At 32.0% G+C, this 14,792-nt stretch overlaps 1 protein-coding gene across 1 annotated transcript in view; it reads left to right on the forward strand.

The window, feature by feature from the left end:
- LOC100263954 (uncharacterized protein At1g32220, chloroplastic) overlaps positions 1-940 on the forward strand; it is a 39,332-nt gene extending 38,392 nt beyond the window's left edge. The window contains exons 9-10 of the mRNA XM_002263783.4: positions 335-426; positions 578-940. Of these exons, the coding sequence (XP_002263819.1) occupies positions 335-426; positions 578-757 (272 nt within the window). The 3' untranslated portion in view covers positions 758-940. The remainder of the gene's footprint in view (positions 1-334; positions 427-577) is intronic.
- Positions 941-14,792: the final 13,852 nt, after the last annotated feature.

The following is a 14,792-nucleotide window of genomic DNA, read 5'->3' on the forward strand; positions in this document are numbered from 1 at the left end:
TGATTGTCAATTTATGTTGCCTTTTACCTCCTAGCAAATGCGTGCATTTTCTTGCTATGCCTTCAGATGTGCTGCAGCTAATCCATTTTAACATCATACATTTTTTCACTATAGATTCATTGAATATTTTTCTTTGCTGCCCAATAAAAACATCAAGCTTAGTTGGCCTTACAGTTGTTCTGTGTAATTTTTCTTTTGGCTCTAATCTTTGGCAAAAACAAAAATTGGGTGTAGTTGAAATTACAACCTGAGGTATGGTAAGTGATAAATATAACATGGCTCTCTTTACAATGTGACACTCAGAATACATGAATTTTTTTTTTTCCTTTCTCAGGTGTAATTTTGAGGCCTGGATTTATATATGGGACTCGCCAAGTTGGGAGCATGAAGTTACCTCTCGGAGTGATTGGCTCTCCGTTGGAAATGGTAAATCTCATGTTCTTCCTCTATGTGATTTATTTATTAAGCCAATTAATATCTTGCTTCCTTCACTGAAACATTAGTATGCCAGCAACGAAGAAATCATCTGTTCTTTGTTTTTAGTCAGTTTCTAATCATATTTTACTTACCCATGTAGGTTCTCAAACATGCAAAACCACTGAACCAAGTCCCACTTGTAGGACCCCTCTTCACTCCACCAGTTAATGTAAAGTCGGTGGCTAAAGTTGCTGTCAGAGCTGCAACTGATACTGTTTTCCCTCCCGGCATCATTGACGTCTATGGGATATTGCGATACACCCAGCCAAAGTCAAGTTAGATCCGTCAAATCCTTTCTTTTCTTTTGTTCATCAATACAGAAGTGTCCATAGAAGCTGTTGATTTTTCTCTGGTTGGATTAGAACCCTTAAAACTCCGTTGGTGGTTGAAATAAAGGGGAGGGAGCAGTTTTGTTGAGCTGATATTTTTGGTGCAATAAACAGAGTATTCATACTCTTACTAATGGTTCTCATTGTGTATCTCCTAAGGGAGGCTGTAACTTCATCCTTTGCTTTTTATTACAAAATAAAATTATTATTTATGAATAGTAAATAAATAATTTTTACTAAAATATGAATAGTAATATTATGATATAATCATAAATTATTATTTTTATATAAATATTATCAAAATATGGATATTAACATCTTATAAAAATATATAGTAATATTTTAAAATTAATAATTATTAATACTATTTTTAAAATTTTTGTAACTTATTATTTTGTTTTTAAAAATTGTTTCTCAACTATAACAACCAAATAGTAGGATTAATTTTTAAAGATCAATTTTGTTTTTAAATCACAAGCCCATATGGGTTTTTATTTAATTAGCAAAAACAACTCTTACTATGTTTCTTTTTTAAAATAAAAATAAAAGATTATTTTAAATTGTATATAATATAAGAATTAAAAAAAAAAAAATTTCAATTATATGTATGAATATTATTGTTAATTTATTTATTTTTTCATTCTCGTTTCGGTTGTTACTTATCATTGAAATGAAAATAAATAATTATTTTAATCGCACATTTTTGTATACATTTGAATACAAGAATTAGAATAATCAAATTCATTTTTATTCAAGAAAAGACGAGAATGAAAAAAAAAAAATTTCATTACAATTTTATGTTCCCATGTAACAAACATGAGCTCAGGAGTAGCAGCTTAACCTAAATGGCAGAAGCAATGTTATTTGAAAGATTGGAAGTTGGCAGATGAAAAATTGCATGACAAAATGTGAGAAATAGAGTGAGGTCAAGAATCCCGTGAACTTGAGATGAGGTTAGCCTCAAGGACTACTTTATCCATAATTGAAAGTTACGTGCTTCATGGTTATATGAAGCACAAATTTTATTTCATTTATTTTTTTCTCATGTATAAATGCCAAATAAAAATATTTATCTCAACAAATAGAAACAATATATTTTCTAAATCAAACTATTCAATTTGAAAGCCAATTCATAATTTTATTTAAACTATATCCATATAAATATTTATTTATCTCATTATTAATTTTCATTCTAAACCAGGCATACATTGAGTTAATGCCAATTCTACCTCCTTTTTAATTTCTTTATCACATCATGTTATAGTACACTAAGGATGTGTTTGGTTACCTTTTTTATTTTTTATTTAAAAAAAAAAAAAAAAACTCCTACACAAATTAAATAGAAAAATTCTTATATTTACCTTGTACTCTTAAAAATTATTTTTAAATTTTTAAATTTTGAAGAAGTGAACTTCTTTCAGTTTGAAAATCTTTAAAAATGTACTGACTGAAATTTTTTTACTTCAATTAAGAAAAATTTTAAAAGTGTTTTCAATCACACAACTTATATACTTACTTTTTGTATAAGAATCTCTATATTTTGTATAAACTTATATTTTAAGAGTATGAGGTAAGTATAAGACATGTTATATTTTGTGTAGGAGTTTTTATTTTTTTAAAAATAAGAAATAAAAAGTGCATCCAACATCACCTAATTAAGGTAGATAATTATATTTTATACTTCCATTAATCATGTTATCCTATAAGTTAATGTACATAACAAAGTACAAATCTAAAGGAGTTGATATATATACAACTACTTGATCATTAGTTGGAAAATATTAATATTGAACATTAAGCTTATTAGCAACAATTCATTCATGAACAAAATGTACATGGATCTCGATATGTTTTGTTTTAGCATAAAACACAATATTAAAAGCCAAGGAACTAGCACTTTGATTATCACACCACAAAACAGGGATTGAAGAGATATTGTGATCCCTAGTTTAATGAAAATAGATTGAAGCCACACAATCTTTGTTGCGGCTTGAGCTAAGGTGTGATACTTTGCCTCCATAGATGAGTGAGCCACAACTTTTTGTTTTTGAGAGCTTCAAGTAAGCAAGTTTCATGCTAAGTAGATACAATAGCCATAGGTGGAGTAAGGATCATCAATGCTACTAACCCAATCAACATAAAAAAAAAAAAATCCTTTAAGATGACATAATGCAGGTTTTAAGAGAATATTAAGATCAATGGTGCCTTTAAGTGATGAAGAACTCTTTTACAATGATTTTTAGTTAGATCATATAGGAATTGGATAAGTTTATTGATAGAAAATGCAATGTTCGGGTGTGTCATAGTTAGATATTGTAAAGGTTTGATTGTACTTCTATATGAAGTGAGATTAGAGAATGGAATACCATCATGAAGGGAAAACATTTTGTTGGAACATAGTAGAGTAGAATTAGCTTTGGCATTTGACATTGCAGTTTTCTTAAGTACATCAAGGATGTACTTTGATTAAGATGTAACCCTACTAAAGTGTAGGGAAACGTAGGTCTCTCTATTTCCCAAACGCAGATTAGGTTAGGAACATGTGAAACTATCTTAGGCTTTTTTAAATCATATGCATAGTAGAAAAATTGTATTTTTAAACTTTTAAGAGGATTCAAGAAGTGTTAACAAATATCGTACCTCAGATTTAGATGTTCCCGAAACAATTCTAGATAATGAAGATGAGGATTGTTATTGTAGGAAGTCTTGTAGACCCAAACTCTTTAGCTCGATAACTCGAACCTTGATTTGTCACACTTTTGATAAAGGGGAAAAAATGGTAAAGGCTATGACTTTCTCTCTCTCTTTGGAGGTAGAAGACGGTTCTATGGAAAAGTTCTAAAAACGTTAACCCCTAAGAGGGTATTTATAGGGTTCCCTACTAGGCTTAAGTGACTCGAGCCCACTAAAGGCTTATGTCACTTAATCTAGTCCAAAATGAGTTTTAATTAATTAATTGACACAACAGAGCCTACTAATTAATCAATTAGCTCAATCCAGAGACCTTGTTTACTTACTCTTATGCAACCTTATGTAATTACCAAAATGCACTTATGCATAAAAGTGAACCTAGAGCCAATCCAACCCTTATAATCAGTGCCATCATGGTATAAGTGACCATTGGGACCTATAGAAGTATTGACTCCCTTAGAATCCAATTATGAAGTTGATTTAACATCTCACTATAGAAAATCAACCGAACTTCAATATTTTATGTAACTAACAATGTGATACTATATGCTCGGGTTTGTGACATACTATCCATTATGTTTAATCTCCTCATGAATTGGTGTTTGTAGTCTAACAAGGTGAAAACTATTAGCCTTTCAAGACTACCTCTACATGTTAGGATAGGGTACTTAAAAGCCTGACATGATGTAACAAATTTGAAATTTATTGTTTAATGATATTCTAATTTCACTTTTGTCTATCTTTGTTCCATGCATTACACTCTATGAGCATTCTCACCTAACATCTTTTGCATTGTACGTGATTTGGGTGCATTAACACTTGCACAAAAGATCCAATTCACAAGTTCCTTACAAATGGATGACTTGTTCACAATTGGTTCATAGGTCTAAGCAACCTATTAAAGGCTATAGTGCACCACCTCTTAATTAGAGGGATGACTGGTCTTGGTTATCAGGATAGGTTTCCCATGGTAAGTACACTAGAGTGTATGGTTATACATTGGATAGGACCTACGGTGAGTCATGACTTAAGGTTCTCAAGTAGTCATGACTTCACCAAGCTACTTCATTGTGTCGTCTCTTAACCTTGAAAGAATATTGAACTTGTCCTAAAGTTAGTAGTGGGTTTGACCTACGGGTGAGATCATAAGCTGATCATATATTTCCTATATATTGAGTTATTATTGATGAAAGCCAGTAGCAATAAGTATTCTCAATAAAGACACCATGATATTTCATGGGAATGAGACAAAGTGTTTCCTTAGGTAATCCTAAGAAAGTGTATTTATGGAAACTATGATCATAGTAGTTTCTTAAGTGGAACTTGACTTAGACTTTTTGAGAGCTAAGACATGTCAATTGAACACACAATAGAATGATTTGTAACACAACAATAGTAGAGGTAGTTTTGAAAGTTTGATAGTTTTCACTTTGTTAGACTATAGACACTAGTTCATGGGAAGACTGAATGCAATGGATAGTAGGTCATGGGCCCAAGTACATAGTGTTTCGTTGTTATTTACATAGGATACTGGAGTTCGGTTGATTCTTTGTAATGAGATGTTGAATAAACTTTAAAAATGGATTCTAAGGGAGCTAGTACTCTTATGGGCCCAGTGGTCCCCGTTTTGAGCTCAAATGCCTTATTGGTACGAGTTATGAGGGTTAAATTGACTTTAGGTTCACTTTTATGCATAAAGGCATTTTGGTAATTATGCAATGTTGCATAGGGATAAGTGAATAAGGTCTCTAGATTGAGCTATTTGATTCATTAGTAGACCATATTGGGTTAATTAATCAATTAGGACATAATTTAGGTTTGATTAAATGACCCAAGCCCATGTGGACTTAAGTGATTTAAACCCAATCAAGAACCTTATAAATATCCCATAGGGATTAGGGTTTCCATCACTTTTTGTCTTCCACTACCTAAAGAGAAGAGAGAGTCCTAGCCTCCACCCTCTTAAACTTCCCATTGTTTGTGTGCTAAGGAATGAAATTGAGTCATCGAATGAAAAATCATGGGTCTATGAGACTTTCAATGACATCAATTGATTCTTCAACACTTGGATATAAGGTTTAAGAACATTCAAACCTAAAGGGTAATACTTTAACCCTAAAGATCAATGTATTTTAAAAATTGGTATTGCTTCTGTTGCTTAGATCTAAGATGCCAACACTACAATCCTTGAGTTATTGATCATTTTATTATGTGTTTAATTGACATATCTTAGCTCTCAAAGAGCCTATGTCAAGTTCCACTTAAGGAACTACTATGACCATAATTTATATGAATACATCTTATTAGGATCACCTAAGGAGACACTCTATCTCAATCCTATGAAATATCATGATACCTTTATTGAAAATACCTATTACTATTGGCTTCCATCAATAGTGACCCAATCTATAGGAATATATAATCAACTTTCAATCTCACCTATAGGTCAAAACCACCACTAACTTTAGTGTAAACTCAATATTCTATCATGGTTAAGAGATAACACAATGAAGCAACTTGGTAAAGTCATGACTACTTGATAACCTTAAGTCATGACTCATCGTAAGTCTTGTCCAATGTGCAACCATACACATCAATGCACTCACTCATGGGAAATCTATCTCGATGGCCAAGACCAACCATCTTCCAATTAGAAGGTAGTATATTAGAACCTCTAATGAGTTGCCTAAACCCATGAACTGACTATGAACAAGTCATCTACTTGCTAGGAACTCATGACCTAGATCTTCTATGTAATTTTTAATTCATCCAAGTCATGTACAATGCAATAGATACAAGTCAGAATGCTTACAAGGTATAATGCATGGAAATATATAAAAGTGAACTGAAACCTTATTAATTAATAATAAAATCTAAAAGTTTATTACATTATGTCATGCTTTTAAGGATTTTATTCTAACAATCTCCTACTAGCCCTCAAAACATCATGCCTCTAAAGTATACTAGGTAAGTATGAATCTAACACCTATGCTATCCTTGAGACTATCAAAACTCTTCTTATCTCTGTTTGGGTGAAGGAATCCTCTGGGTTATCCATAGAGAGTATCTTCTCAACCATTATATCACCTCTTTGAATTATTTCATGAATCAAGTGGTATTTCCTCTCAATGTGTTTACCTTTCTGATGGTTTCTTGGTTCTTTAGATTGTTTTAGGATTCCATTATTGTTAAAAAAACAATATCATGGGTTGTACAACCAAGGGTATAACCCCTAGTCTCATGAAGAACTTTTTGAGTCAAACAACTTCCTTTGCTACTTCAAAAGTTGAAACATACTTGACTTTCATAGTGGAGTCAACAATACAAGATTGCTTCAAACTCGTCCAACCAACAACAGCATCACCAAGAGTAAAAAAAAAAAAAAAAAAAAAAAACGAAAGTAAACTGATGAGAATCCTTATCATACTATAAGTCTAAATCTGTGTACTCCCTAGGTACTAACTTGTCGCTCTGGAACACAAACATATAATCCCTCGTTCTCCTAAGATACTTGAATATATGCTTGAAATTGTTTAGTGTTTTGGGCTTGGAATTGATTGATATCTACTTACCATACCTACTACAAAGCAAATATCTAACCTAGTACATAATATCAAATACATAAGGCTACCCATTGCGGAAATGTAGAACAATGATATCTCCTTAGGTGTCTTAGGACACTGATCCTAAGAAAGAGGAATTTCATGCTTGAAGGATAACAAATCCTTCTTGGAATCCTGCATCACATACTTAACAAAAAATTTCTCTATGTAGGTGGCTTGAGACAGTGTCAGTTTCCTATTCTTACCTTCTCTAAGGACCTTAATCCCAAAAATATTCTGCGCTTCTTCTAGATCCTTTATTTAGAACTGAGTAGACAACCAGATCTTGACTGATGATAATAACCCTACATCATTACTAATGAGTAGAATATCATTAACATACGAGACCATAAAGACCATCATGCTTCCTTACACCTTTTTGTGTATACAAGGTTCATTCTCATTTTGATCAAAGTCAAAGGACTTGACTGCTTGATCACAAAGTTTGTTATATGAGCGAGATGCTTGCTTTAATCCATAAATGGATTTATGCAACTTGCATACCATATGTTCTTAGCCCTTTGCTATGAAACCAATTTAACAAATATTTCATGGAATTAACTCATTACACAAATTTAGTAATGTATTATTTTAGCTTCTATTGCTAGTGATGTTGAAAAAAAGCCCAATAAAGACTTACCTTAATGAGAACATAGCAATCAACACACACACACACACACACACACACAAATTACTACTGAAAAACAACACATTTTAAATAATAATTCTCATAAATTCCATACCTTTTGAGCAGTAATTATACCTAATATGCCCAAGTAATACATTGTTGCCCTTTCAAGAGATACTAATGGTTTTGTAAAGTTTTGGAGATATTTCAAGGTGATTTTTGAAGTATTGAGTGACAAAAGAGAAACAGAATTGAGGAGGGCAAATAATGTTGATGATGAGGAAGAATCAATGCACTTGGACCAAGATTTGGAGCTGATTTAGAGGTGGTTGAGGTGGATTCAAAAGAAAGAAATGGAAGAAATGACAAAAAGGAGTTTAAAAATTAAATATTTCCATTTCACATGACTATGCGAAATGGACCAGAAAGTGGATTTGTGCTTTGCAAAGGGAAATTTCAAAGCTGATTTCGCATGATCATGCGAAAATTTCGCAAAGTCATGCAAAATGCTCAAGGAAGATGTAAATTGCTCCTGTTGCATTTTTGATTTCGCATAATCATGCAAAAGTGCTGGATCTCATATGAAATGACCATTATATTATTAAACTCCAGATTTCTTGATGAAGAAGCTTCCGAAAGACCTCTTAGATGATGGCAAGTGTCCACTTGACCTTACCCTATAAATAAAAACTTGATTTTCTCATTAAATGAACTTTTTGGACATTTCTAATTGTAGAATTTTTCAGATTTTCTTTTTCAATAGAATTCTCTATTTTCCTTCATTTTCTCTCATTTTCTCGCCAACCAAACATGCCTTGTGAGACCAAATCTCCAAGCATGAGTGGCTAAATCTCGTTTTTCTCAGATGAGGGAGGATCTAGAGGCAAGATCTATGGTGAATTAGAGAAATGAGCTTGAATTACAAAGGTAATTTGATCCAATTGATTGATTAATTGAATTTGAGGATTTTTCTCTTCAAATTATTTTGGATGACTACTACAATGCAAACTAGGTAGATTCATTAAATTCTTAAAGCTAGATTTGATGAGATTGAATAGTTGCATTTTGTGAATCATTGGAAGATAATTTAAGATGAATTGAATATATGATTTGAATTGATATCTTGGATTAAGTGACCTAATTTCAAGAGAAATTAGATCTAGACCTAAAGCTAAATAAAAAATCGGTTTAGATGAAAATTTAGGTTTTCAATCTAACTTGATAAAAATTAGATCTCTACATCTATTCACCATGGAAATTGTTTTCTAGAAAATCCTAACTTTGAGAATTTCATTTCCTATTAATTTTCTTCTATTTTACATTTCATTTTTCTTCTTAATTTGAGACCATTGTTAAATTGATTTTTCACCATAAATTTTAAAATCAATTTCACTTGATCACAATCATTTCTTCTTCTCTCATTCAAGCCTTAATTACTGAGAACAATATATCCTAGTGGACGACACCTAAAAACCACTATACTATAGTAGTTTGTACTAAAACCACATTTTGATTGGGTACAAGCTACTCTAGAATAGTAAATTAGGTTATAAATTATGTTTTGATGCGATAAACGACGAAAAATCAAGCGATCACACACACACACACACACACACACACACACACACATACATGTTAAACTACATTGACGGTTTTAGAACACCAATATATGCCTATGATGATGGTAGGATGCTTTCAACGTATCATGGACCTATATTGACACCTAGATCAATGACACTAACCCTCGTCATCAACATAGGCCAATGTTGATGGTTAAATACCGTCAAGTAGTGGATATTTTTAATGTTAAACTACATTGACAGTTTAAGAAAATCATTATATGCCTATGGTGATGGTAGGATGCTTTCAACGTATCATAGACATATGTTGACACCTAGATCAATGACACTAACCCTTGTCATCAACATAGGCTAATGTTGATGGTTAAATACCATCAACATAGCCATTTTTCCTTGTAGTGGATATTTTTATTTGGTGATTATAAGTGATAGATGAAATTTCATGGGGTCTTTTTTGGTTATTTCCTTGATTGTTAAGGTATATACATGTTTGGTTCTTGAAGAGTGCAAAGAAAAAGAAAAAAAAAATGCCAAAAAATAATTTTCTCATGTTTGGATACCATAGAAAATGTCATTTCTCATATGGAGGTTTTGGTCTTGAAATACAATTAATAAATGGAACCATCTATTTTTCCTTTTTCAGTCTATTTTTTTTATCAAACCCTTCTTAAATCTTCTCTAAATTAGCTTATTATTAAATTGTTGTTGAATTTGTGGCTTTGAGTGACTGTAAAAAGAATTCTTTATTTTGTTCAAAACATGGCCATACTTGATAGGTTTCATTTCATTTTTAATCTCATTCATATTCTTCTAGTTTTAGGTAACCTCAACTTTGAAATTATCCCATTTTGTAAAATTGAAAAAAATATAATTTAGACAAAAATAAAATCATTAGTTTTATTTTGCATAATCACTAAACTTTGTGGGTAACTTGGTTGCACGAGACATAGGACAAAATTGATGAAGACTAGCCTATCAGAATAACTTGGATTTGTACTTAATAGAGTTCACATCCAAATTAATTATCACTACTACAAAAATAGTTTATGGTGTCACTATTTATGGTGTCACTTTTAAAATAATGACACCATAGGGTTTATAATTAATAAAGGTGACACATCATATAAAAAATCTTCAATTGAGGTAGTTAGATGATATTAGTTTTATATTTATAGTGTCATTTTTTGGGAAGTGACATCATGTAAAATAATTTTTTTTAAGTATTATAACTTAATGAGCCCACTTTTAGAAGTAATAATAATGAATAATATAAAAAAAATCCAATTGTTTCCATATTGCACCCACAATTAGAAGTAATAATGATGGATAATATATAAAAATCCCATTGTTTCCATATTTCACCAACAATCTAAAAAATATCAATATATAAACCCTATACATAAAATCATGATCTTCTTCAACCTTTTCTCTCACGTTCACAACCGACATTCTTTACTTTGTGGACTCCAAGGTAACCCAAAATCTCTTAGATGTATAATTTTTTTCTCTTTTATTAATGTCATTATATTAATTGTTTCAACATCTTTGTATTATGGTTTTTGTGAATTGTGTTTTCTTGAGTTGTAGGGAAGAAAAACTTAGGTTTAATCTTCTAGCATAGAAGAAAAAACCGTAGATTAATTGATTTTGTAATCTAAACCAAACACATGATCAAGTCATTAAAAAAAAAGTGAAAAATAGGAAAAAAGGAATGATTTTTAATAAGTAATTGTGAGAATCATAGGTTTGATTTCCAGTGGTGGAAGTTCCGAATGGGTCTAAATGTGATGAGAAAATTGGAATGGATTAGTGGGTATAAAATTGAATGGATCTTGATTTCTTGATTTTGTGATTTTGTGATTTTGGGAAAACTTCTCTGGAATATGCTTTATCTTGATTTCATGATTTTGTAATTTTGTGATTTCGCTCAGAAAGTGTTTTGTAGGACCCCGAATCCAAGTTTGTTTTGTTGGAATAGTATGATTTATGGTTATTCAAAAGGATGTCACTTTTTGTAGGACACTGTTTCTTGAATTTCTGGGTCTCTAAGTCAAAAGGGAATGTTGTTATGGATGTCGCATTAAAAAAGAGAAAAACCCACAAAAATGCAAAACGATCCCATTCTGTAGTTTTGGCACGGTAACGGAAAAACTAAAACGATGGCATTCTCTCTAAGATTAGTGTCTGCTTCATGTGACTCTAATTTTCAAATTCAAAAGGATCTAATGCTTAGTTCTGTTTCAACCTTTTGGGTAATTACATCACATTGTACAAGATAACAGGTTTAGAGAGTTCAAGGGATATCCCAAAACTGCACCTCTATGAAAGCCAAGGACGGATGGCTGGCCTAGGCTTTGATCATCTTTGCTGGAGGAATAAAAGAAGATTCCTGTTTTATCTTAAGTGACATAAAAGGTGCAAATTCTTTTATGATAACGTGGCAGTAGCAACAATTTTCTCAATGTTTGCCTCTTCCTATGACTCCAACTTCTCTTTGTGTCCAAAAAAACTCCCAAATTAGGATTCCATGTCCTCCAGGTCTACAAAGCAACATTTCTCTTCAATATGCACTTAAACTTGTTCTTATCTTATTGCTCAAAGGAACCGCCTGTTCTTGTTCCCACCTTCAGAAACAAAGGCACTTATTAGTCAATTGAACTCTTTTCTGATAGAATTTCACTGTATTCCGTCCAATCCATTACCATAAATCTGTTTTCAATTTTTGATAATGATGGATTTATGTTGTACCTGCAGTTTTTGGCTAATTACATCACATTGTACAAGATAACAGTCTCCCGAAAAACTGCAAATCTCTTCAAAGCTATGGATGGATGGCTGGACTAAGCTTCGATCATCTTTCTAGAGGAATAAAAGAAGATTCTTGTTTTCTCTTAAGAGACATAAAAGCTGCAAATTTTTTTATGATAACGAGGCGGTAGCAACAATTTTCTCAACTGATTCTGAAGTCATAGTTATATACAAGGTTTTACACATTCTGGTTTAGTTTCATTTAATTTTGATTAGATTTAGAGGGGAAAGTTACAAACTTTCTATTTGAAATTATATTTGAACTTCAATAATATTGGATCATTCTCTTATTTTGAGGCATTTTCCAAGATGTTTTATGGTAAATTATGGTCGTAAGCTACAAGGAATATGATTGGCTTTTCTGGGGCTCCAGCATCTGATTTGAAAACAATTTGTCTGCTTTTTTTTTTTTTTTTTTTTTTTGCTTTTTTCATAATTTTTTTTCTGCAGAAAGATTAATATCATAATCTTTCTTTTTTTCTTGATGAATCTAATGCAGTTATAATTGTTTTTTGATTCCAAGTTAGTGCATTTAGTATGAAACTTGCCTCAAGTTATTCAATGAATTCCCTGTTTAAAAATTTGTTGTTTTTAATTTGTCTATACTTAAATCCACATTCACCAATTTCTATTCCCATTTTCTCAGTTAGATATTGATTGAAAGACCATCAAACTTAGCTGGAGTAGATTTATTTATTGGAGTCAAAGAAACGGTATGTTCTCTTAGTTTTGCAGAATTTTATTAATCTATGTTTTATTTTAGTTACCACAATTGTTAGTGATTCTTAGTTATTCCAAGCATTAATTCTCAAGAACTTTCCTTTTTATTTAGTAATCATCTACTGCTGCATTTGCAGACTTGGGTATATAAACAAATAGGATCTGTCCTTTTTTTCATAATCAGAATTAGTGCTCCAATTTATGATCAATCATCCTACACCACACTACTACAAAAATCATTATAATACTGATGTATATTATTTCACAAACTTTTGACAACTATGTTGTGTACTAATGCATATTAAGTTTTGTTCTTGCCTATTTAAGTTTATACATTTAGTTATTTAAATATATCCAATATTGTGTTGAAAAAAGATGTACTTAAATTTTTTTGTTCTTAATATTAACAAGTTTTGCAGTTCTCTTGTATAGGATATATATTCCATTATTTTAATTGAAATGGAAAATCGAGATTGGATGTCAAAAGATAGAAGGTCAGTTGAGTATGATGAAGGAGTTGAAAACTTTATCAATTTCGCATTAGCACATTCAACCAACCATACCTCTATAAAATGCCCATGCTTACGTTGTGGAAATCTGTTATGTCAAACTCCTCAAGTCATTAGAGAGCATTTGTTCTTTAATGGAATAGATATCAGTTATCGAGTATGGTATTGGCATGGAGAAAAGGGTCCTAGTGGAGGATTTTCAAATGTCTCACAACAACGTTATGACAAATGCGAGTATAATGATGTTGCTGATACAATAGATATGGTTAATGCTGCACAAGTTAATTGTATGAATGATCCCCAAGTGTTTGGAAGGTTACTTGAAGATGCAGAAAAACCTTTATATCCTGGATGCATGAAATACACAAAGTTGTTAGCATTGGTAAAACTTTACAACTTAAAAGCACGTTATGGTTGGTCTGACAAAGGATTCTCAGAATTGCTTCAGTTGCTTGGAGATATGTTGCCATTGAATAATGAGATGCCGCTATCCATGTATGAAGCCAAAAAGACTTTCAGTGCTCTTGGTATGGAATATAAAAAAATTCATGCATGTCCTAATGATTGTATTTTGTATAGAAACCAGTATAAGGATGTTATTGCATGCCCAACTTGTGGAAAGTCAAGGTGGAAGATAAACAGTGAAGGGGGGAAGATTAAGAAGGGGGTTCCTGCAAAGGTTTTGTGGTATTTCCCACCAATCCCTAGATTCAAAAGGATGTTCCAATCTTCAGAAACTGCTAAACATCTTATGTGGCATGCCAAGGATAAAGAATGTGATGGTAAACTACGCCACCCATCAGACTCCTCAGCGTGGAAACTAGTTGACCACATGTGGCCTGATTTTGCTTCTGAACCGCGAAACCTTAGACTAGCACTCTCAACAGATGGTATAAATCCTCATAAGTCTATGAGCAGTAGACATAGTTGTTGGCCTGTTATACTGGTCATATACAACCTTCCTCCTTGGTTGTGCATGAAAAGGAAGTTTATGATGTTATCATTATTGATCTCAGGACCACGACAACCTGGTAAAAATATAGATGTTTACTTGAGTCCATTGGTAGATGACCTTAAAACTTTGTGGGAAAAAGGAGTTGAGACTTATGATGCACACTTGCGTGAGGTTTTTACTTTAAAGGCCATCATTTTATGGACAATCAATGATTTTCCTGCATATGGAAACTTAGCTGGTTGCACTGTGAAAGGATATTATGCATGTCCAATATGTGGAGAAGGAACATATTCCAAAAGATTAAAGCATGGTAGGAAAAACTCATATATGGGTCATCGACGATTTCTTCCACGTAACCATCCCTATCGGAGACAAAAGAAGGCATTCAATGGTGAACAAGATTTTAGAATTCCTCCTAAAATTTTGAGTGGGGAAGAAATACTTGAAAAAGTTGATCTCATTCCTATTTCTTGGGGAAAAATGAAGATAAAAT

The sequence above is a fragment of the Vitis vinifera genome, chromosome 4 (assembly GCF_030704535.1).
Source record: "Vitis vinifera cultivar Pinot Noir 40024 chromosome 4, ASM3070453v1".
Taxonomy (NCBI): Eukaryota; Viridiplantae; Streptophyta; class Magnoliopsida; order Vitales; family Vitaceae; genus Vitis; species Vitis vinifera.